At 40.5% G+C, this 24,963-nt stretch overlaps 2 protein-coding genes across 3 annotated transcripts; one reads left to right on the forward strand and one right to left on the reverse strand.

The window, feature by feature from the left end:
• Positions 1 to 4,062: 4,062 nt before the first annotated feature.
• fancf (FA complementation group F) lies at positions 4,063 to 5,592 on the reverse strand. Its single transcript, XM_075470048.1, has 2 exons — positions 5,531 to 5,592; positions 4,063 to 5,251 (listed from the first exon to the last, which is right to left on the reverse strand). Exon 2 carries the CDS (start codon positions 5,195 to 5,197, stop codon positions 4,160 to 4,162), a length of 1,038 nt encoding a protein of 345 aa, XP_075326163.1. The 5' UTR covers positions 5,198 to 5,251; positions 5,531 to 5,592; the 3' UTR covers positions 4,063 to 4,159.
• A 362-nt stretch (positions 5,593 to 5,954) lies between these two features.
• On the forward strand, positions 5,955 to 24,860 carry gas2a (growth arrest-specific 2a). Of its 2 annotated transcripts, none has more exons than XM_075470050.1 (8): positions 5,955 to 6,316; positions 10,838 to 10,999; positions 13,377 to 13,507; positions 17,231 to 17,372; positions 18,549 to 18,612; positions 18,744 to 18,948; positions 19,035 to 19,142; positions 23,570 to 24,860. In XM_075470050.1, the coding sequence occupies exons 2-8, from the start codon at positions 10,855 to 10,857 to the stop codon at positions 23,777 to 23,779; spliced, it is 1,005 nt and encodes a 334-aa protein (XP_075326165.1). In that variant the 5' UTR covers positions 5,955 to 6,316; positions 10,838 to 10,854; the 3' UTR covers positions 23,780 to 24,860. The 2 variants fall into 2 exon arrangements, with proteins under 2 accessions (XP_075326165.1, XP_075326164.1); XM_075470049.1 differs by having other exon boundaries at positions 5,959 to 6,316; positions 17,228 to 17,372.
• Positions 24,861 to 24,963: the final 103 nt, after the last annotated feature.

Genomic DNA, 24,963 nt, shown 5'->3' on the forward strand with positions numbered 1-24,963 from the left:
TCACACACACACACACATATTTATAAATATATATAGACCTTTGAAAACCCCTCTTTTATTTAAGTGAAATGCCAGAATGTGGGTGTGAGTTTAAGGTGTTGGCCTGCTCATGATGGACAGTCTGCGTACAGTAACCCCTCACTGTGTTGACGGATGGTTCGATCACAAGAAACAGTTCCGTGTCTGAATCATCCCGAGAAGCAGCACTGGCAGCAATTACAATAAATCTCAGTTTCTCCTCTGATTATCTGTCCAGCTGAGGAGGGAAACCATTAACGCTCACTGCTGCCTGCCTCTCAGTGCAGTGCACATGTTAATTTGACAGAAAACACAATTGTGTCCCCACTCATGTGGAACATGTTTTCTCATGCCTAACCAGCCAGAGTGGTCATGGCTGTTACACCTATGCCACGCCTGTTAGGATGCACAGTAAATGAGCAAAACCTGTCAACATTTAAAGGTGAAATTCTGTCAGCACTCGCCTGCCTGCAACGCTGACTCTTTATTTTTGCTGCATCTCAGGCTTAGTCATAGTGATATTTGTCTGGTTGTGTAATCGGAGGGCGAGTGAAGGGGGACTGAGTAGATGTCAGACTGTGGGGCAGGTGCATTTTAGCTCCTCAGGGACTGTAAAAGGATGAGGCCCAGCCAGAATGAGTGTTTGATGACGGGGTTGCCCGCTTCCCCTGAGACTCTGCCTGCATGCAATTATCCTCCTGATCCCTCCTCCAAATGTCCATAGTATTCTCTCCTCCTCCCTGCTGTGTCAATATTCTTTAATTTCCAATGTAAAATTCAACTCCATTATATGCTAAAAGATTGAGTAATTAGAACCCAGCGTTTCAAAATGGTATTGGAGTAATTACTATTTTATGACAACCTCCTGCATGACAATACACCACCTTAGGGGAAATTCATTTACACACAGCTCCTCCATCTTCCTTGTTAATGCCTTTATTAATGGAGAGCTGGCCAGCCCAAATTGGTTTTACACAACATAACACATAATAAATCACTGCTCTCCATTCACTACAACACATGAGCAAACTGAAATAAGTTGTTTTCAAAGTCTTTTTTTTTTTTTTGCTTGTTTTTTTTTAATGAAAGTCTGCTATCGTTGCTCAGCCAGCATGCACAAAAATCCTCCTTCTGTGATATGCAAATGTTGCCAATGCAATACATCTTCACCCTCCTCAGTTTCCAATAAGAATGAGGACTGTATACTATCCACACATTTGCTTGTGCTTACTTTCCAGTCCCACTTAAACATTTATCAACACCACTCCAGCTTTTATATCACCCACCGTGATGAGACAGTGATGCCATAAAAGGGCTGCTGTGCATCTGGATATGAAGTGAATCAGTGGAGAAAGTCTTCTACATTCAATTTTTTCCATCCACTAAACTAGTTAGCTACAGTTGCATGTGATGTAATCTATCAGAGGTCCATCTGGTTCCCCTCCCCCATATCAGATGATATTGACACCTTCGAACATGCTCACATTATATCACACACAAAGACAATGGATGATGATACTATCAGAGTTGGGAAAGCACTGCCAGCTCTGAGAGGAATCTGCAACAAACTATGATGGAATTAGAAGAATATGTCAGTTTTGATTTGGTGCTTTAATCTTGCAATCAATGTTTCTTTCTAAAAAACAAAACAAACATTGCTGATTATTTTCATAAATAGGTTCCCCAACTGATTGTTCGCCCCATATTTAAGTCGTATAACTGTATAACCTTGAGCGATAAGTCAGCAAAGTAAAGACGTATTATTTTTTTTTTTTACATTTTAGAAGTTTAAACAAGAAAAGAAGGGATATTTGGCTTAAAATCTATCGATTTTCTCTTAACTGTCTTTTTTTCTCACAGACCATCCCCCATCCTCTCCTGAAAACGCAGAAATGTTTTCTGCAACCACAGCACCTCCCTGTAGCGTCTGACAGTGCAGATTTTAAGCAGTCATGTGGTGATCAGTGTGGATATCTTCCTTGTAGGCTGCACCAACACGTAAAAGAAAAAGTAGCACACGTTTACGTCAGTTTTTTCCTCACAACGCACCAGCTTCAGCATCGCTCTCTCTGTCCCGCTGCATGCCTGACGTTGGCTGCTGATCATCAGGGTGCTCTGAGTGGGACACAGGTGTGCAGGGGGAGTATGTGGTGGGGGGTTCCCCCTGTCGCCGACATCAGTCACTGGGGCCACACAAGGGGGAGCTGGAGCGGCTTAGGCACGTGCCGAGGGAGGGCTCTACCCTCCTGCACCCACCCCCTCTGAGGACTCCCTATTCACACCACCAGATGGCTGGATTTGAGTTTTAATGAATGTTATCCTTCATGACCCTTTAGAAGGCGCAGAACAGCAGCCCCCCCCCCTCATCCTTCAGCATGTCTCACTGCAGTTTGTTACCCCACGCTGACAGAGAACAATATCACACCGGATGGAATTTAAACTAAAGGAGGACTAAAAGGAGAGAGGAGGAAAAACAGTATGCTCCAGTTGTTTAATCCAACATCCAAATATGCTTTTTTTTCTCGTTTTTAACCGAAATGCTACACATAGGCTAAATATACAAATTATGTCTAAAAGACTAACACACATAACATTTGTAGATTTCACATTCAGCTGAGTGAGGAGTATCACACGATGAAATGTGTCGGCTACAGATATCAAGCCCTGCTGGCTGCATTAACTCTTTAAAGCTGCAAAAAAAGAGCAGTAAGCAATTTGTTCTTGAAACAAATCAAAAGAATAAGCTAAATTGGAATATTCTTATCAAAATGCATAAATGGTATAATTGCCTTCTAGATAACTGAAGACTTATCATTACTAACAATAACCCCAGGTTCCTACTGGTCTAGTTGTTTTCAGGCACATGGGTGTTCTTCCTTTTTGAAAAAACTAGTTTAAAATAAAAATGTGTTTAAGTAAATGTAGATTGATGCGCGCAGTAAATCATCATCTTGCGTTCCTTACGGGCTTCTTGCAGTCAAACACTAGCACATCTGAGTCATTGCCATGGCTGCTCACCCGCTCTGCCAGTTATGTGTGAGGCCGTGAACAAGAGTGAGAAGCACGAAATTCAACAAAAGGAATGTGCAAGTGGAAATTACCAAAAGCTACACACGACTGTGCTCCATGGTAGAAAGAACACACTGAAAGCTCTCATTAGTCTGTGAAATAAAACTCCTATTATTGTCTTTGTTTACATATAACAGAACGTAAATATGATGTGAATCTGAAACATAGGAGGAGGTTCGATCCCCTCAGTCACTGCTGGTTTCCATTCAGCCTGACGCGTGTGTTTTTTATTGGCTGGAAATAAATTGCTAGTGTACAAGCTGGCCTTTATTCACTGACCCTTGTCTGTCTCTACGTGAATTGCTTTCACGGTGTGTTAAACGAGCCGTGGCTGTGTTGGTGTTTCCCTCCACGCGGCGGCCGGGGCTCTAATCCGCTGTCTGACAGAGACGTGTCACACACCAGCTATTGTGGTCAGCCTGATTGAAGACGCCTGATCTGACTAATTGATCCCTCGCCGCAGAGGTGCTTTGACACACGGGCGAGGTCTGAGATGCGCAAATTGGTAGTCGAGTCACATGGATGGCATTAGGCCTATCAAAATGTGTAGGTTTAGACTGAGCACAGCTCGCGGGGTTGTTGACAGATGGTGTGAGAGAAAATGAAAAGGAAAAAAAAAAGAATCACTTTAGGTGTGCACAGTTACACACAATGCTCTTGACTCCTTTGCTTATTGCATTTCCTTTACAGCCTCTTTCTCTTTAATCACATGGCTAATGTTTGGTAGTAGAATGAATTATAAGCTGAATGATGCTGAAAGAAGCTTTGAATCTCTAGAGAAATATCTAAAAATATCTTTTTTTTTCTCCATTTGATCAACCAAATTTCTTAAGAACTGTCTAAACCTGCGCAGCAATGAACAAACTGAGATAAAATGTTGACTATCACAGGTAAGTTACAGTGTAACAGTCTGGTTTGAAGTAAAGAAAAACACCACTATGAGCAGACAAACTTGTTTATTGTATTTTTTCCTCTGTTCAACTTAAATCTTTTCTAGTTTATATTTTTAAAAAAAAGGATTGAACGTGCAGATCAAAATGTAAACATATATTTGGCTCTGACCAAAGAAGCCTCAGTTCTGACAGTCTAATGCTGCCAGGAGGTCTCCCCACACACTCAGACCTCTGACATCAAAGTCTCCATCAGAAATCTTCAAAGTGCGCATCTCATCTTCTGTAGTCCTCCTCACTGAGGGGCAAGCCTCAAACAAGGCCAGAAAGTGGTCAGTGATATTCTGGAAGGACACTGTGGGCTTTGTGCTAGTTTGGACCCATTCACCATCACTTAAGCTGTACTCCATGTCCGAGGCCCACTTTTTCAGTACACTGCGGTACGCATCTCTAAATTTCAAGTGTTCTTTAGCCAGGTCTTTAAGAAGCGTAGAAGGAAGCACTGAACACATGCGCTGCAGCACACTGTGTTGATTCTGCAGCCAGTTCAGGAGAAAATCCTGTGAAGCAGCTTGTGTAGCCGAGTCCCTCGTTGTCAGCAGAGCTGCTGCGATGACTGGACACAAATGTTGTGCTGCTCCTTCAAATAACTGGAGGACAGAACACAAAAAATGCTCTGCCAGATGGAGGTCACCGCCTTGGCTCAGCATAGCACCCAGCCTCTCCATCAGCATCTCCCCCTGAACCTCAGCATCAGCACCAAGAGGTGAAAAGCCCGAGAGAGGACGCAGGACTTTACAAGCTGATTTGCACTGAACCATGTGGCTGCAGAGGCCCGTGATGTCCTCATACTCGCTGCCCATGTCGTTAACAGGGCTCTTTGTGTCAAAGAGTAACTTTATGATGGAGATGGGCAGTTCGGGATTGCTCAGCAGCCGGGAGAGCAACAGGTGTTGGCAGTGGGGGAGATCCGAGAAGGAGACTTCGGAATATTCAGGGATGGCATCTCGCAAACTCTGATTAGTGAGCTGCAGCTGCTTTTCCATAACTCTTCTTATGGCGGAGTTATTGTGAAACCTTGCATATATATGCTCGCAGTACTTGGCCCAGTGAAATGCTCTGGAGACCGTTTGTTTATCCCACTGGTTCACCACACAGCTGTGAGCCGCCGCGGCCAGCAGCTCGACCGTGCTAGCCAAGTTTTTCAGCACCGCCTCCATGTGGCGCTGTCTGCATTCAGAGGTCAGCCTCTGGGCTCTGGGGATGAGTACCAACTAAAGAAATAAAACCATAGCGTAAACATCCACTCACATTGTCCAGAGTTTCCCAAAAATCATCTACTATAATGTCACGAGGAGAGTTTGTGTGTTAGCTACAGGTTAGCATGAGCCAACGTCAAGTTAACAGATTATAGACGTAAACAGGACTTCCGGTGGCAAACTTCAAAACAAATTAAATTTCTGACGAACGTGGGCTTAAGTGACTTAAAAAAAAACCTTTCACAGCAATGTGAACATGTCACATAAGGTTTCTGTTGTTGTAAATTCACTCACCTTTGCAGTTTTCCACCCCACGGACTTGCGTTTGTGCCACTTCACCACGCATGCGTAGTCGAGCGCAGGAATTCAACCAACTTTCTGCCCTTCAAAATAAAAGACACAGAAACTCAATACCACAAAAAAAATGATTTTGGGATCCGAATTCCTCGTTTCTTCTCATTCTATGGCATGCATGCATGTTTATGTGAGTCCCATCATAATGTTGAAAATGCTATCGCAAAAGAGTCAGTTGTGGGACTGGAGAAAACGTCGTGCATATTTGAAGACATTTCTGTACTTGGGATTGTCTTCGCGATGAGCGTCATGAATCACTAAAATTCCTTGTTAACTATCACACAGTGTCTTTCAAATTTAGTAGTATACACACAGGGGATCATCAGTAGAAGTATCAGTTGGGGCCTTTGGATAAAAAAAATTCGACGCATAAACAAAGGAAATAGTTTAATTTTATCAGTGTATCAGGGGGTACGGTGTCACAGGCTGACCTGCTGAATTCAGTCCAACAATGCCAATAAGAGGAGGGAGGCATTGCCATCAGAATCAAACTTCCTTCCCATCATCATGATCAGCAGCAGCAACAGCAGCGTGCTGTGAGTATATGTGTGCTAGTTAGATCTTGCAGTGCGCACTGAGAAAGACCTCCCCGGTTCACATTAGTTCAGCGTTTTGGAGCCTATAACCTGTGCCTCGGTGAGCCGCTGTGAGAAGCATGAACACTAGGATTCAGCAGCTCACAGGACGAGTGAGAGGAAGGTGCGCGCCAGCGAGCTGAATCCCAGGGTGAGCACAGTTTAAGGACTCTTCTGCTCTTATCCAATCTGTTTCATATTGCTTTGTGCTGTCAGTTATCGATGTGCATGACATTATTTGGGGGGGGGGGGGGGGGGGCTTTGAATTGGTCAGTAATTTAAAGATCCCTGCTTCTCTTACCAGAAAGTGTAGTTATTTTGCAGAGTAATGCCACCCTCTGTAACTTATATAAAAAGTTGGGGCATGCTTAAATACTTTAGTTAAAAGGGAATATCCGCAGTTTCTTCGCGTGCTTTGAATATTTTATACAAAAGAAACATTGTGAGGCATCTTCAGCTGCACAGAATGGGACATATTTTCTTCAGTAGCAGCTCTCAGTCACTACACTGCTTTTAATTAGTGAGTGCTCAGCTGGATTTCAGACATAACTCATCAGGGTTCCTCCCTTGATCCTATTTCCAGAGTGGTTAATTGTTTCTTGTGGGCTTTTTTTATTCGTCACTGTTGCAAAGAAGGAGACAACTTAAAAAAACTTATTGCCGCTGTCAAATGATTTTTTTTGCCAAGTGTTTTTAAGAGGCAAATAAAACAACATCTAAAATCAAACCAAGTCATTGCACAAAATTCAGACAAAGTGGTATGTGTGTCTGTATTCTTGACTTATTGTACGCCAAACATGCTGTGTGTTGATTGTGTAAATCTTACCACACAAGGGGTCTACAACTGAAGAAGTGGGGTAGCTTGTAGGTGCACTAATAAACACTCAAGTTGTGTATTGGAATGTGTGATTTGATATAATGATTATGTAAGCAAGCTTTTTGCTGTTGAAGGCTGCATTTCGTGAATGATAACACACTACTTTTGCTGATATTCGCTGCATTTAATGAACTGACTAGCTACGGCTGCTGATACAGTCTTGTATCTGAGTACTGAGTACGCATCTCTTTCACAAACACGCAGAGCACCTTTGATTAAGTGAACACATCGACCTCCAGATCAGTTTACTGTTGTAGGGAAGGAAGGCATGGAAGGGAAGTGAGGATCAGCAGAACAGGGCCACTCTTGTATTTTGAAATTGATGTGATTCAGCAGTCAGAATTCCCATCCTTATCCCTTTCCTGGAGCAATCTGCTGCCAACCGTGGTGCATTACAATGGCTTCACTTAAGTCATGAGGCCTCTTTGACTTGAAGGTAATTTAGTTTTATATCTCTGTACATTAGAGCATCTGTCACAAAGTCAAACATCTGATTCTGAACATAACACTGACAGGCTCCGCAGAAGAAAAGTGCGGTCTAGCTGAGTGGTGTTTTTGGGCCGGAAGTCAAAAAGGTCAGGCTACAGTATGGTGCGAGGAACTAGGTATGTTTTACGATGTTTCCTTCAGGCTCCCTTCTTTGGGAAAAAGAGGGGACAATTCATCTGTTTATTCACGATCCTGTCAAAAACAATAAAGATCTTCATGAAATACTGACCTTTAGATCCAGAGTGTAGAAAATAGCAAATATTTTGTGTTGTGTTTATTAAAACGCTGAGTGAGAAACAATTGAAAATATTTTTGTTCTGTCAATCAAGTTTTATTTAATTATCAGAAAAATTCAAATCAACAAATTCTGAGGTGCATTGTTCTCACTGTGAAGCAATGCAAAGGTCAACATACTGTATAAAAAAAATGAGTAATTCAAGAGAATTTTATTGTTTTTTCCAAAAAACATGTCAGATACTCATATTTATTTACATGCTGCACCAGTGAATGAGCAAGCAGGAAGCTGTCCCAGTGCCTCTGTTCTGTCTGCCGTCACCACAGTGGACATGAGAATGTAGCACCTGTGTGTGAGTGCTGAGCTCCACAGTTTACCGTGTGTAAGCAGTGAGAAGCTGTTGTCCTCGTGACTATAAGATGACCTCGGATGGACATCAAGGTCTCGATGTCCAGTTTTGCACAGCAGTGTGATTTGGTTACATGCAGTTCCAGAGGGACCCTGAAATGTTTCCCAGCTTTAAAGGTCAGATTCCTCACATTGTGTTGCACTCCCTCAGGATTTAGAGGAACTCTTCAGCCCTCACACACTATGAATTATTTGTTTATGGCAGCTACACTTCCTTGTTCATATAAGTGCCTTTTGTAATATGCATCATGCATACTGTTGCTATTTGCCTGCCTTGGGGGAATGTGGGATGCTCCTGCTTGTGTCCAAACATAAGGCAAAAGCTTTCAAATTTACCAGTCAAATTTTTCTAATGGGAAATGGAAATTGTATTCAAGCAACTCTTCGTTCCTTTAATACGGTCTGTACAAATAATTTATTTGAAGTTCACGTCAACTGCAAAGAAAAGGAAAGTAGATCAAAATGGCAGATCAGAAAACATCTCAGAGTCCTCATCTGTGTTTTAGGTCATGTGTGACTAAAGAAAACGTAAGTTATCAGCTTATTCGATACTGCCCAGGGCAACTTCATGAAAGGAGAACCACTTTCTAAAGATTTAAAAAATATTCTTTTCTGTGTTTTTTTAAATACTTTTCAGCTGTGATCTTGAGTTCCTCTGGAATGAGCCTTGAATCACAGTCTCTGTCTGCATCGCAACAGTTTTTCGGTTTACATCAGAGGGCACATTGCAGCTTATACTTTTAAAGACTGAATGAGCTATTTGTGTGCTTTGTCCTTCTGTTTACATCTGCTGCCTTCTTGTTGTGTCACTTTCTCCCTGAATCAGATCCATTGAACGAGAGACACTTGACTTAAATTCTGAATTATTTTCACTTCATTGCTTATACAGAGAACACTTGGTAATGATATGGCGCGGTATTGAAAAAGGCTCAGAGAACCGCATCATTCACTTAGTGTGATCACATTAAAGAGAAAAGCTGCTGTTAAATATTGCTCTAAATATTGATGTAAAATGTGGTCAATCCATGCAAGTCCTGCCGCACTGTGGGCTGTATTAGACTGATATAGACTGTACGATAGACTCCATTACAGATGGAAGAGTAAACTGAAAGAGCTCTTTGTTTGTTTGATAAAACTCCTATTGTATATTGTATTGTAGAGTCTGACTGGTATGAAAATATTTTTTGTCTTGTGAAGAAGTGGATTGAAATGTTACTGTCTAATGTCATCAGGTGGATTGCAATCCACACCAGGATTCGGCCTTAAGGACAAAAGTACTCAGAACCCTTTTCTCCTGTATGTTTTAGATCATCATTTCCTCCTTTTCGGAAAAAGAACTAGCATTTAGAGCAGCTGTTTAAGAAAATCACTGTGGAAAAATCATGAATGTGTAAAAAAAAGGTAGTTTTTTCAGGTTAATTAGATAGATAGATAGATAGATAGATACTTTATTGATCCTGAAGGAAATTCAAGGAAATTAAAGATTAGTTACATTTTGTACATTAACAGTAGCTGGAAAACTACTACTATGTGACTACTGTGAAAAATGAATAACTTTCAAGAGACTTTTCTCTGGCTTAAGTTCATCAAAAGTGAGAATTCACTATTTCACAGTCCACTGAAGAACATTGGGGAGAAGTTTTTCAGCTGACTGAAACCGCCGACTGAAAATCAGTCCTGCCTAAGGACTGATTTTTATTTTTTTTTTTTTTTCTTCAGGTTGTCTTTCCATATGTTCAGAGATGCGTCTCACTTTTTAGACACAATGTCTCCAGAATGTTTTCATTTCTCCAAATTTGATTCTGTTTCAAATGGATTATTAAAGACTAGATTGTTAGAATTTAAAGTGTCTGTGTCACTGTGACTTCACAACACATGTTTTTGGCCATAACTCAACAAATCCTGCCATAATTACATGCATGATGGGATAGAAATGACATTTTGTATCCAAATAGTCAAAGGTAAACATACATTTAGACATCATAATGTTGAGCTAAAACACTTTTCTGGCCATTACTCAACAGCATAACTCAGGAACTAAGGGAGAAATCATATTAAAGTGAATACCCAACTGGTGACACTTACTTTGGGTGCCCACCAAAGTCTTCATCATATTATTGTATATTATATTAGTTATATTGGTCTTAACATACATGGGTGTAAGCTGTGATGTGATTGGTTGGTTGAGGCATACAGACCGAAGCATTTATTGTATTGGAGGATGAATCTATTGATACGTAAACAAATATTGGCGGGTGAAATATTAAGGAAAACAGCTGTAAGTTGCAGCCCAAATGTAGGCCTGGAAATGATGTACTTGTTTGAACATATGAATAAACAGCACACATACATGTGGTACAATCATCTACATACATACAATGCTTATGAAATGTTCATCCTTCCACTTTCAGGGAAAATAATGATTTTCAATGCCTGTACAAAATATGGAATCAAAAACTTAGATGGCATTCATAACATTTCAATACACTGCAATATCTGCTTTACAAACCGATTGAGCAGATCTGATGTCTTGAATCACATTACTGCTGTTGTTGTATTGTGTTACTTATACTGTATCCACTGCCATATCAATATTAATTTCTGATATGCATTTAGAAATTGTAGATTTGACCTGCCTTGTCTTCCTATATTCCTTCCTTCAGGCTGTCAGTAGGGAACAATGTGCAGCTCTCTGAGCCCTAAACAGCCTTTCAGCCCCGGGCTGACCGACATGCAGCAGTACCAGCAGTGGCTCTCCAGTCGACATGAAGCCAGCCTATTGCCCATGAAAGAGGATTTGGCCCTATGGCTGACTAATATTCTCGGTAAGCCACTTTTATAGTTAATACACAAATGTATCTAGTGGACACTGGTTGAAATCCCATCTCCCAAGTACTTTCTGTAAATAGAAATATTTGAGTGGCAGTCAGCATCAGTGTGATGTTTAACCAGGTCAAAACCACGAATAATTTTACTTAATGTCATGCACACTTTGGCTATGTTTAACCCTTTTCATTGTAGTGTAGCCCTATGTAGATATTGTAGCTACACTTTGCATTGAGGCTGGATGGCTGAATGTGGACACAGTTTGTTGTATTTAATTTACTTCTCACATATATTTCCACATTTGGGAAAAATACTACATGCAGTTGCTGATTCATTTGACCACAGGCCTAGATATATATGGCTTTGAAAATTCCTACAAAATTCATCATCTTGTCTTTCACATTAACTGAAGTGATGTTGCTGATGTAAATAACCTCTGCAGGGGACTGGAATCGATCCGAGCCTCATTACAAACCTTTTTAAAGTCAACAGCCTTTGTGAACCAGCCTCAGCGCTTCCATACTTTCCCATAGATTACCTTAAATGAATAATGGACATCATTAACATCTCTTAAATAATGCACAGCTACCGGTGAAGCTTAAGCAGCAAAGGGAGCATGAGCCATGTGTTGTGTGCTTGAGTGGTGCAGTCACAAACACTAAACACTCTGATCTTACTCACTGGGTGTGTCTGAGTAAGTTTGTTTAGGCTGACTGGGAACAGACCATGCATGGAAAATGGTTAGCATTGGTGAAAACGCCAAGGTAATCACCTGCTCCCATACTATACTTTCATACTTGAATGTGGCACCAGTGAACAAGCAGTCAACACAAGAACTGTGCATTTGTTCGATAAATCTCTGAGAGGCAAAGTGCCTGTTTGAGAGAATCAATATTTTATCAGCATTTGAATATAAGGAATATACTTTAGATTTTTAATCCCATAAATCTTAGATATCATCTATGCATGCATGCATATCGGTTTACATAGATGACAGATTTGGTCTTAATGGCTTGTCACTATGAAAGTAATGCAGTACATATCAATTTTTTCCATTTATATCCGCTTTAGAGTGAAGATCAAAGTGTTGATTGATTATCGACAATTCTGTGAGTTTTCTAGAAAGATCCTCAGCTTTTAGGAGAACTTTTTTAAACACAGCTTGGATTTTAGAGTGCCCTTGGTCTAAATAGATGAAGAAGGGAGCAATGCACGGATACACATCAACGTTGGTGTTGCTTCGGCAAAGTTTGTCTTGGAAGTATGTTTAGCTGTGTTTAACGACCGGGAGTTAGTTCAGTGAACATCCTGCAGAGTGTATACAACCATTTCTCAAGTAAACTGTTTGCAGGTTTAGTTCCTGTAACAGACTCCTTTTGTCCGTATGTGCGACTTAAAACAGCTCAAGTATTTTCTGTTATCTCTGGCTCTCTGTTTGCACTGGAACCAGCTGAGCCAGAAACCTCTGATCTTCTGCGGCGACGGATCAAGGACTTTCAGACTTCGGCAACATCTATGTGTTTCCAGTGAATACACAGTATTGTTGGTTTAAGTTCTTTATATAGTTTCATGTGGGAGGAGCAATGGGTGGGTAATATACATCTTAATATACTGATGAGTTGTATTGTTGAGTTTTGAGGTGAAAGGAATGAAGCAACTTCAGTCATTAAGTATTTTGAGTTGAAATATTTCTTTTTAGCCTTCTGGCAGTATGTTTTCCTTACATACAGCCAGGGTCGAGCATGAGCAGAAGACGGGAACTAACTGAGTATTTCTCAAGATTCAATCGCTCTTTTCTGGGCTCAATTGCAACATTTGGAACTCATTAAAAACTGAACCCCCAAACCCCTCCTCTTATAAGAAACAGAAAGGGGGTTAAAAAAAAGAGAAATCTCTCCAGTTTCTTTCCACAGACACCCCCTTGCCACCACCTCCTATTTCACAATGATCTAACTAAGAAAGAATGGTCCTCTGGAAGTCAGTCAACTGGACACCACATGTTGATCACCAATATATATCTGCAACTGTGCAGAAATATGTTATAATATTGTGCACAAACCGATGCCATCTTTTATCTGCCCTTGTCTTTGCCGTCCATTGGTATTTTACCAGGAAAACCCCTCCTGATTCTCCCAAATCATGTAATATTTCAAAGTTTGGCTTCAGGGGAGCTGCCACAAACCCAGCAGCAGCAGTGAGGCTCAATCATTAAATCAGTTTTTGAGAATCGACATCATTACATCAGGTTCTGCTTTAACCTGGAAGGGACAGGGGATTGAATTTCTTTTCTTTGCACTTTGAATATTTTTAAATGAGCATTTTATGATGGATTTATGGTGCTGGACTGTCTGCTGTCTTTATGTGTCCCTTGCCCAGGTCTGGAAATCACCGCCGAGAGCTTCATGGATCAGTTAGACAATGGCTTCCTGTTGTGCCAGCTGGCCGAGACACTACAGGAGAAGTTCAGACAAAGTAATGGAGACCTGCCTGCCCTTGGCAACAGCAAGGTACAGAGAACTCGAAGAATTGCAGTAGTCTGGCATGATATGGGTTACAGTGAAAACACTAATTTGGAGGCTAAATCTTGGCTGAAAGTGTTCCCAGACTAACTTTCAGCGTGAATGATTTTGCAGAGGATTTTTTTTCTGAGCGGGAAAATATCATTTAAGCGGCGATTTATTAGATCAGATTGAGCAACAGTCACTTAGATATCAAGTGTTTTAACAGCTCCCCAGCACAAATCCATGATTAAATGATATTCTTTGTTCATTTCAACAATCCAAACCAATCTTTCTGTGTATTTTATTGAGACAAAATTGTTGCAGAACATGATTGAACGCTGAATAAGTCCCACTGAGACAGGAAACAGCTATATCATATTAGCTTTCCCTGTAGTTGATCAATGACAGAAAATCATCACTGTTCCCATTAAACCCTCCTATCTCAAACACATTCTAATGTTCTCACATCTGGAGAGTAATATAGGGACAGAGATAATATTTGAAGACTTAAGATAATCCACGAGCTATACTTGCAATACTTTTCAACAGGTTTTGTGAGACTTCAAACTTTGGAAAGAGCTCAACAGTTTAAAAAAAGAGTGCTTAAAGACTGAGATGGGGGATGGGGTCTTACATTCTCCGACAGGGCAAAAGGAAAAAAAAAGAAGAAAAAAGAAGCCTTGCAAGGACACATTAACTGATGGGGCCCTGCATCCCCTGTGAAAATCAGGAGAATTACATTAAATGATCTGTGAGCCTTGAATGAGGGCTTTAGATTTTTTTTATAACCGTTATCTTGAAAGTGGATATACGTAATTTACCCTCCGTAATCTTTGTAAATGCACATTTGTGGGGTTAATGATCGAGAAGACGACTGAGGTGCAAATGTTTAGACTGTTTGAAAAGAAGAGCAACGACCAGACAGTACTGACGTCTTCAGAGTTATCTGATAAACCAAAGGACAAAATATTAATGTTTTTGTTCTTGTTACCAGTCTATAGAAATCCCATCGATACCTCCTTTTCAAAATGAAAAGTGCCTAATGTGGCTGAACAATTATCCTGTAGACACAACTCACTTTTCAAACATTAGTGGCTACTGATGTGTGTATACACTGAACTGACATCTGGTGCTCTGTGGGATGACAAGGTTCCAAAAGAGGGAAACACTGATTAGGTCATGTTGCTAATTCAGAGGGAAAGAAGCCAAAGACTCTTTTGTTGGTTCTTCAGGGATAGTTGTGGGTGTTTGCACTGAGGCATTACTGCGCTGATGGCGGTGGGTCTCCTGATCTCAGCGTGAGTGCGGCAGCACAGATGTGAGGAAATACTCTGGGTCAATGACTGTGGGACGGCAGAGAAGTTACTGAAATAGAGGAGCCTATTGATTGAGGAGGCCAACAGAGAGACAGCAGAGGAGTTCAGACAGATATCTAGTATTCAGCATGATTTACTGCTGTCAGTCCACGTTATAATATAGCTCATATTAAATGCCCTCAGTTTAATGAGCAGTAGAATATTAATCTTGTTTTCCATAATTTGATATACTAGTGTATCACCTTATGACACTTGCAGCTCATCATGCCAATAAGCTGTAGTTATTTACTGTTACTGTTTTAGCATCTAAAAGACAATCCCCTTCGGTGTCATAAGTTGATGTGATGTGTGTCGTGGGGCTACTGTAACAGACTGCAGCAGAGAGAAACAATAAATCACGCTACTGTTTCTAAAACATTCTTCTCTATGTTTACCTCAGTCATTATCTACAGAAGAGTGAACTTTATATTTCTTCCTTGGCACAAAAAAACTTCCTCATCTGTGAAATATGAATGACAGCAGAATGCGATGATTTGCAATTTGTGTAAACTCCACGTTTAATTGAAAATACTACAGAGACAACATACCAAATGTTGACAGATGCAGACTCATTTTGAATCTGAAAATTGTTGAGACAGGTGCAACAGAAGACTGCAAAAGTTGTGTGTGGCTGGAACAGCTTCTGGAACATTCTCTGAGCCTTTTCCAATACTGCACCATCTCAACTAATACGGTTAATTCGCAACAAGTCAATAACATGATTGAGTGTAAAAAGAGCATCTCAGAGAGGTAAAGTCTTTAAGAAGTAAAGATGCAGAGGGATTCACCATTATGTGTGGACAAATATCTCCATAATTTCACAATATTTTTTCTTGACGCTGTACCAAAACTGTACCATGTACAAAAAAAAATAAATAAACAAACACACAAACATCACCCAGAAATATTTGTGCCTTCTCTGAGCTCGACTACCCACCAGTACACATTTTAAAAGCCGGCATTCATTATTTGAACTTACATGTGTAAGTTGCATGTCTTTGAAGGCATATTAATACTGATCAATATATACAGGTTTTGCAGCTAGATATTCTGTCATCTAGGCGACATCTGTTTCAGGGAAGATCTTTCTTATTTCAGCAATACTAAAGTGCTAAACCATACTCAGCACATATTACAGTGACATGGCTCTATAGTAAAAGAGTTCTGGTGTAAAACTGGTCTGCCTGCAGTCCCGTCAACCATTGAAGACATTTGTTGCATAATGAAACAAAAATGATCAAACTCAAACTGTTGAGCTGAGATCATCTGCCAAGCAAGAACAAAAACACTTTACTTTCAGAGCTGCAACAGTTGGTCTCCTCAGTTCCCAAACCCCTGCAGTGTTTTTTCTGATAGCAAAACTTTTCAGACTCAACGTGAAAATTACAGCTTGCTTAGGCATAAGCACATCTCTTTATGCTAAAATATAATAACTAACTACTGCTGATAGCTTTATTTTCAACAGATAGATATGAAAGTGGTATATTATTCTCATCCAACAATGAAACTGTTCCTTTCAAGCACGAATAAACAGCTGTCTGTTTACAACCTTTCGGAATGATAGAAAACTATGTGATTGTAAATGTCACTGCTCATTTTAAACAATGTAGTTCTTTCTCCTGATTGCTTCCATCTGTGTAGGGATATTGTTTCCAGAAGCTTTTTTCCTCATGTGCAATTAACCACACAAGGATGCAAATTGATACAATAAGCCACAGCAGAAATAATAAAAGGACATTCTGATTCTTATATCAAACAACACTTCCAATGTAGCCAACTTTTTTTCCACAGCAATGCAGAGTAATTCACCAATACAAATGATCCAAGAAAAAAAGTAAAAAGGGGAGCCTGGAATGAAGAGAAAAATACCCACGAAAGCTTGCATATTTCCCGCATGAGCTCACTGCACCTTTGTCAAAGCACACAGACACACATATCCTGCATAAAACCACAGCAAAGCGCATAAATCTCCCCGAACAGACCGTGTGGGGGCTGAAACCCATAAGCATGTCATTTGATCCCAAATCATGGAAGGCCTGGTAAAGTAGCCATAGTTTTCTAACCCGTCATCTCTCATATTGATCTGTGTGGAAAAGGCCCATGATCCTGGGCTGAAACCAGAGCCTCAGCAGGCGGAGTAGTCAGCGCTGTCTAATGTGTCGCCATCAAAACAAAGAGCCACACTAAATTTGTGCCTGGCTCTTTGTTTTGATGGAAACTCTGAGCTGAGCAAGCAGATATTGGTTATGTCATTGTCTCACACAAAGTTTAAAGTGATTGCTTCAATTGGTTTTCAAGCACACTTTACCAGTATAAGTGTGGGGACGTTTCCCACCTTAATTTTTGTCAACTAACTTCTCTTTGTCTCCAGAAGAAAATCCCACATCGGAGGATACCCTGTCGGCAGAGTGCTCCCTCCGGATCTTTCTTTGCACGAGACAACACAGCCAACTTCCTGGCCTGGTGCCGCGAGGTTGGAGTCGGAGAAACATGTCTCTTTGAGTCAGAAGATTTAGGTGTGTCTGCTTTTTCTCAGCTGTACCCATCAGAATGTAGAACAGCCAGAGTCCACAAACAAAAGATCTAGCGCTGGCACTGCCAGGGATGTAGACACAGATTTCTGTGTCCTGTGAATAGACTGATTGTGCAGGCACAGCGTCACACAGGTTGGACTGCTTCCATATCTTTTCCACTGAGGTTCAGAAGCCTCACATCTCCAGGCTCTGCTTCACCTCCCTTTGACATTCAAAACAAGTTCACATGGACAACAGTCTGCTGGGAGCAAAGGGAGCAGCTCTACCTGACAATCAGGACATCTTGAATACTGTGCTCATGAACAACTCCAGCACAGACATAGGGGTGTGAGTTAGTGAGAAAGTGGGCCAACATGATGCAAATGTTCTCCAAAGCTCAGAGCAGGCATTTTTTTTTCTATCGTCCTCATTCGCACACTCTGTGTTTGATCTGTTTCTCCAACATTTCGCTAAGATTTTTTTGCATGTCGTTTCATGCTAACGGGGAGCATATCTGGCATGCAATGTTATCCTTACAACAGGATGCACAATATGTTTCAGTGGCAGTAACAGAAATATATTCTTCCAAGTTATGGCTTATCGTGGGTTGAACAGTTTAAACTATGTAAATCATTTCTTTTCCACAGGACAAGTAACATACACACATATCCACACTAAACTATATACAATTAAAACTATTTCGACACACTATAAATGCAATACAATGCTGTGAAAATACTGCAGCAAACAATACCAGCTGACAAATGTTTTTTCTTTCTTTCTTTTTTTGGGTGAATCTTATCAGTTCAGCAGTAGATGTAACAACATCAGGTTTGCTATCATACAGTGGATATTCTGTCTCTATTGCATGGTGTGGTGTGTTAGAGTTATCATGCTTCTTGTCTCCACACTTACTGTCTGGTCTGTCATTTGGTGAAACAAATAATTAACATCTAGATGTACATTTCCAGTCTGAAGAAACATGCATTTCCATTTAATTTGTTTCGAACAGGATTAAAGAGGAAAGGAACATTTGAATGCATGAATTTCATGAGCTTGTTTTCATGTGCATCTCACCATCACACAGCCACTCATCCTCACTCATCGCCTCGTTCCAGATCCATTGCAAGATGTTCTTGCAATTACTCAATGCTAAAACTTGATTTCTTTTCTTTTTAGTTCTTCATAAGCAGCCACGAGAGGTGTGCCTCTGTCTTTTAGAGTTGGGACGGATAGCATCGCGGTTTGTTCTGGCTTTTCACCTTTTCTTTCTGTTTATTTTATCTAATCTCTGATTACTTTTAAACACACCTCTTTTTGATTGTTTTGCCGAGTCAGACTTAATTTTCGAACACTCTCTGTTTCATTGTCTAGGTACAATGTGGAGCCTCCTGGCCTTATTAAACTGGAGAAGGAGATTGAACAAGAGGAGAAGGCACCTCCATCTTTTCCTTCACCTGTATCCCCAGCCCAGCCCCTCTCTTCATCTCCCCCTTCATCTCCATCTCCATCCCCATCTCCAATTCCGCAGAAAGTGACGTCAAGCAAAAAAAGTACCGGGAAGATGCTGGATGATGCTGTAAGTCACAAATGGTTCACCCTTGGTTTGGTTTGATATCAAGGGGGGATATGTTTGCAAAGTGTTTGTCTTTATTTGTGTTACAGGTAAGAAACATTGCTGATGATCCACCGTGCAGATGTGTGAATAAGTTCTGTGTGGAGAGACAGTCGCAGGGACGTTACCGAGTTGGTGAAAAGATGCTCTTTATACGGGTGAGTAATGCTGAGTAATATGGCGTATTTTAGATAGTGTTAGCAAACGATTCAGCTTTTTACAGTTGCCTTCAAGGAGACTATACTTAAATTAATTGAAAAGATGTTGAACTGAAAGTGAATGGATTTCTTAAAAGTTTTAACTTTCAAAAAAGTATTGCATATGGACACAAAAAGAACCATATAATCATCTACAGTAATGAAATTAACACTCAATTTGAAATGTGGGATTCTGCCATAGTGTTTAAGCTGTATTTTTTTTAATCAAAAAAGGTCCTATTTAATAAGTGGTGTATTTTCTCATACTATATTTTCAAGCCCAATAATGAGATACCTGTACTTTATCTTAGTACCTCTCTTTTATACGTCTTGTACATAATGGCTTGCAGAGACATTATGGTATTTAACGCTGTAAAATATTGCAAAATACGTGTATAATTGCACAATAAAAGGGTACTTCTACATGTATGTCTACTCTAAAACACATTGTATGATATAAGTAGTGAATGCATTCTAGTGAATCCTTATGTTTGTTTGCATATCAAAGAGACACGGAGTCTCTAATTTGGGATTTTATTTCTGCTAATCTAAATTCATCCCATTCCAGTTTGCAGTTCATAACATAGGTCTCACGCTGCAAAGCAAACTCTTTTCAATTCACGCGGCATACTGCACCATGACAATGCATGGGGCTGGGTTTGGGATGGAAGTCATCCATTGTGTGTTGAGAGTCAGCCTTTACTGTGAGCTCCAATTTACAGCTGATGGTGTTTCATGCCGGCATTATGTAGCTCACTGGCTGTGAGGAGAAAGAAACATCCACAAATTTCCAAATGATCTCATGAGTAAGGTATTACTTGAAAGATGTTTCACTCTTCCCCAAAAATGTATTCATTTGATCTGATAGTCACAATGAATGTCTCAGTGCAGGAAATGTTACTCTACTGACTCTGAGTGGAAGGATAACGAGTATTTGAGAAAGATAAATGGAGGCTAACAGATTAGAGAAGTAGCATCAGTCCCCCTGGGATCCCGGTTACTTGGCAACCCACTACCAGGATTCACACCTCCAAGAATGTGATTCATGCCAATGATATGTTTGAGATCTGCAGGCGTGCAAAAAGAGAGATTGTTCTTGGACGCCCTCTGCTGTCAGCCAGTTATACTGCAGCTATGTCAAACCAAATTTAATCTGAATTCGTAAGGATTTGATGAATAAAGCTGTTTTGTATAATTATCTACTCTTGTTTGTGTAACATAAAGGTATTTGCAGCTAGAATAACATGGTGTGAATCCAAATCATGTCGACCCTAACGCTGATTGAATGCTTCAGTCTTCATTGCGTTGCTGAGCAACCAAGGACAAATGGTGAGAGGCTCAATCTGTTATACAGATGAGTACTCCACACACGAGGCAGGTCTAGTTTAATGTTTTTCATCAACCTTACAAATAAGCTTTAATTGACTTCAGATTGTCTCACCCCCCAACCACCAAAAAATTATTTCAATGAAAAATGGTAAGAGAAGAGCATCTTCCAGGGAAGGCAGATGTGCAATATGCAATACGAACTGAGTAGTATTACTTTACATACAATTAAATTGGCAATATATATGTATGCAGTATGTATGAGATACAGCTGTTGATCATGGAAAAAAAACGTGTTAAATGTCTCTCAGTCTGCACTCTTTAGAGTAAAGATACTTTAATTCATATTCCTCACATTGTTTCTCTTCAGCAGCTGAAAAGACATGAATACAGTAGGGCCAGTCACTGGGAGGACAACGGTGACGAAAGTCTCACTTCACAGTAACCTGTAAAACCTGAGACCGACCTTCCCAGCTCCCTGAATAAATGGGCTACTTGTAGTTTCCATATAAGAGGGCAGAGAAACACCACAGTGTTTGTGATAAGTGCTGTCCCAGCTCAGCCTCAGGCCTCTGCACCTCCATGGGCAGCTGAGGAGGGAATTGACTCCAGGAAGGGTCTCGTCCCAAAGCCCCATGGTTGAAACCTCACTGCATCACTCAGGACCATTACATCTACAGTAACAAAGCCTGAGGCGTGGTGCTGATGATTGGAGGCGCTGCCCCACTGCTGCCCTCTAGATTGATTCTTTTAAGAGGCTTATAAATGTTGTATGTTATGCTGCTGGAGGGCTTCAAACCTCATATCTGGCCATACCGAGGTGACAGTGTCATGAGGTAGTTTGTCGATTTTATCCCATCCTAACTATTATCCTTCCTATTTAGTTTGTTATGTGTTAGAATCCCACTGTTTATGGTTTTTTTTTAAAGACTAATACAGCATCCTAATGGTGTTCATGATAACATGTTTATTTACTCAGTTAACCCAGTATGCAGGCTTGTTTTTGCTGAGGTTTAAGCGCGTTGACGAGGAAGAGGGGCAATGAGACTCCACGGTGAAGCAGACGTGTTATATGAGCACGCCCTCTCGGGAATGCAAGTGTTTGATCATCCAATATACTAATACCTTTTTATTTCTTCTCTTTATTATTACGGGTGGTGTTGCCATGGTAGCAAATCTTGGGAATGTGCCCTGATATGGCAGGTGGCATTTTGAAATGTTGCTGGGAAAAAAAATCATTACAAAGAATGCTTTGGATAGAAAAGCAGAGCGCATAACTTTTAGGCTTTTGAATGATGAAATAGCCTGAATATTGCAACTATACTAACAGCCTGAAACAAGTCAGTGAAGTACTTTGGTGCAATAGAAACTATAGGGTGGATTGCTATAAAAGTTACACAATGTCCTTAGGAGGTAAACCCTACTAACACTGGTGATCCCTCTACTACGTCTTCTCTATCAACATCAACAGATGGACATTTCTATTATTTAGTGGAAAGCCTCAACAGTTATAATGGAATAACATTTCAGAAAGATATTCATATTGCAGAGGATGATGGATGCGATGATAATGGTCACTTGGCCAAGTGTTTGGTGCCATCAAGCAGTATTTGTTGTTTTCAGAGAATATCTCATCACTTATTGGCTGAAACATTCAGTACAGACATCCATATCTCTCTTAGAAGGAGAGAGAAATGCATTCACAGGTCCCAGAATACCAAATGAGGCGAAAGTATCTCTATTTAATCGGAGCCATTTTAAAGCATAAAGGGGTCTTTTCCATGACACACAAAAATAGAAATTAAAAAAAAAGATATACTTTGGGTTATCATTTCTTTCCTTGTCCATAATGTCACCAACAAAGCCCAAAGTTTTCCTCTCAAATTGGAGCTATCCTCTCCCACAGAAGTCATTGTCCTTGAAGTGCCATTTAACCTGTGTTTGAAGCGCATGTTTCTCCTCTCCGACTTCTCTACGTCACCACTAAACAAATTTGCACAATGCTAGATTTGGCTTGCCTTAAACAAAGAATGAGCAGCTGCCTCTTGACACCCCAATTTTAAATAGTCAGCTATCCAATCAGCGCAGACTGGGTCGTAAAAGCTATGTTTATTGTTCATGAGGCTAAGAGCGGAAGCTTGCACCAAACGTGATGTCAAACAATGCGCGTCGTGTCGTGCCAGTGGCTGTTGATGTTTTTGAAAAATGGAAAGTTGTTAGCAGATCTGACTATACCGATATCTGTATGACCCATCAAAACCCATGAAGGTAAAATCATTGCAAATGTTACAAAAACAATCTGAAGCTGAAGCCGTGTAATTTTATTTGTATGTACTTCCTGTACGACTCCTTCTGGCGCTCTTACTGCAGTGTAGCGGCGTCTCATTAGTGAGAATGGTGCACGCCTGAAGCACCAATTTAAATGGCTGACGTCACAGTTCGCTCCTGTAGTGACCAATGCATCAGACATTAAGCCAAATGAAGGAAGCTCTTAAAGGTTTTGCGTAGGTGACAATAGGTGCTGCAGCAATGAACAGTTTAGGAAAACATTTAGTGTCAGAGCATGTATACTTTTGCTAGTTGAAAAATTATTTTTTATGAACCTGTAAATAATCTTCATCTTTTTTTGTTTCACCTTTAACAAGTCAAACTTTTATAAACAGCAGTTGGTTTTATGTCTACGTGTTCAGTGCTATTTAATATTGACGCTGTGAACACATACATAGCTCAAAGCACTGCTGTGTGCAGCCTTGTAATCGTTAGAGTGGCTGCTGAATCACCAAATGAGATGATTCAAACACCTTTGTTTGTAAGTAGTCAGCTCTGCAAGGCCTTGGGGTTGGTAGGATGTGAAAAGCTTCCAATTCTTTGCGGGGCCCCAACATCAATCAACAAGCTCTCACATCATCAAAGCCACGCTAAAGTGTTTATTCAAATTCACCCTAAAGCCTCAATCAAGGACTCGATGTAAGTCCTGTCATGGGGCTTTGCAGTAACCACTAAAGCTCCACTTTGACAAAGCAGCACTACAAGTGACACCGTAATCCAATTTCCCTCTGCAGATGCTGCACAACAAGCACGTGATGGTGCGAGTCGGCGGAGGCTGGGAGACCTTTGAGAGCTACCTGCTGAAACACGACCCCTGTCGCATGCTCCAGATTTCCAGAGTGGAGGGAAAGGCATCCACCATCAGCATTAAGTCCCCTAACATCAAGGACCTTAGCCCTGACAGCTACCTGGTGGTGGCAGCCCATTACCGCAATAAGAAGTGAAGATATGTATCTGAAAAGTGGCAATAATGACAGGACACATTGGATGAGTCTGTGTTTTTTCCCCTCCATAGGGAGCGTGGCTATGCAACATATCTCTGTTTTTATGAATATTGAAGCTATAGCAGAGCTGCATGCAAAAATAGCACACTTGTGAAGTGGTGATGAAAGGGCAATCGTGTTTGGGAGCAGACTAAAGCCTGGACTTGGTCTTAAAATTTTGTCTTATGTCATCTTATTGACTTTAGTTGTGCATTTCTGAAAACGGCTTTAAAATAACGTGCTGATCTTTAGAGTGTAATGGGTGCAAGGGAAGCTGTAGATTTTCCTGAGATTTGTTCTTTATACATTAACTGTATTTTTAAGTAGCAAAGTAATTAGTTTAGGTGGAGTATTAGAGACCTTTGTTTCTGTGTTTGTATGTGTTACAGTAAGCGGTTGAAGTTGCAGCGCCTTTGTGAAGCCATCTTGTGGCCACGAGTTTTTTTGATTTGTGTGTATGCTACGAGAGGGCAAGAGAACATTTTATACCAAGGCAATGTGACGTTTTCCACCTTTGTTTTGTTTATTAAATCTGCCATTGGATTGATTTTGATAGTTTTTATACGCTTTATTACATTGACTACAGCGGCCGCTGCCTCAAGCTGACATTAAATAACAGCGAAGCGAAACCCTTACAGCCAAAAGAAAATAATTAAAGCTTTACATAATACTTGTTTGTGCAGCGTTCATGTGAGAACTGTCAAAAATCTCCCTGTAATCTAACAATCACAAAGTGCTTTTTTCCATCAGGTTTTTTTTGGCCCAAAGCAATGCTTATATTTCTCTATGCAATGACGTTTTACACTATAATGACTTTTATTGTATTAGTCATTACTAAAAAGAACATGTGACTGCAATGCCTCCTGCAGATTTACCAGCAGGCTCACCGGTCCTGCTAGTTGTATGATACTGACCTCTAGAGGCAGTGGAGTTGTTTCAGTTTGATACTAAGTGCTTTTGGTTCTTATTAAGCTTCAAATCTGTACATGATTTAAAATTTCAATAAATTCCCACTTTTCTTTTTTTGACTGGTGACTTGCAACATCCTCTTTGTGTCCGAGTATGTAAAGTGCGACTGCTTTTAAGACCAAATTCCAAAACTTTAAAGAGAAGCTTGCTTTGAAATGGAAGAACATGCAGGTCTG

Source organism: Odontesthes bonariensis, chromosome 7 (genome assembly GCF_027942865.1).
Source record: "Odontesthes bonariensis isolate fOdoBon6 chromosome 7, fOdoBon6.hap1, whole genome shotgun sequence".
In the NCBI taxonomy this organism is placed as follows: domain Eukaryota; kingdom Metazoa; phylum Chordata; class Actinopteri; order Atheriniformes; family Atherinopsidae; genus Odontesthes; species Odontesthes bonariensis.

Bases quoted from the DNA above. Each gene is read 5' to 3' on its own strand.
- fancf (XM_075470048.1), bottom strand. From the start codon at position 5,197: ATGGAGGCGGTGCTGAAAAACTTGGCTAGCACGGTCGAGCTGCTGGCC.
- gas2a (XM_075470049.1), top strand. From the start codon at position 10,855: ATGTGCAGCTCTCTGAGCCCTAAACAGCCTTTCAGCCCCGGGCTGACC. The intron at 11,000-13,376 runs GTAAGCCACTTT...TCCCTTGCCCAG, and splicing joins ATGGCTGACTAATATTCTCG to GTCTGGAAATCACCGCCGAG. The intron at 19,143-23,569 runs GTGAGTAATGCT...TTCCCTCTGCAG, and splicing joins AAAAGATGCTCTTTATACGG to ATGCTGCACAACAAGCACGT.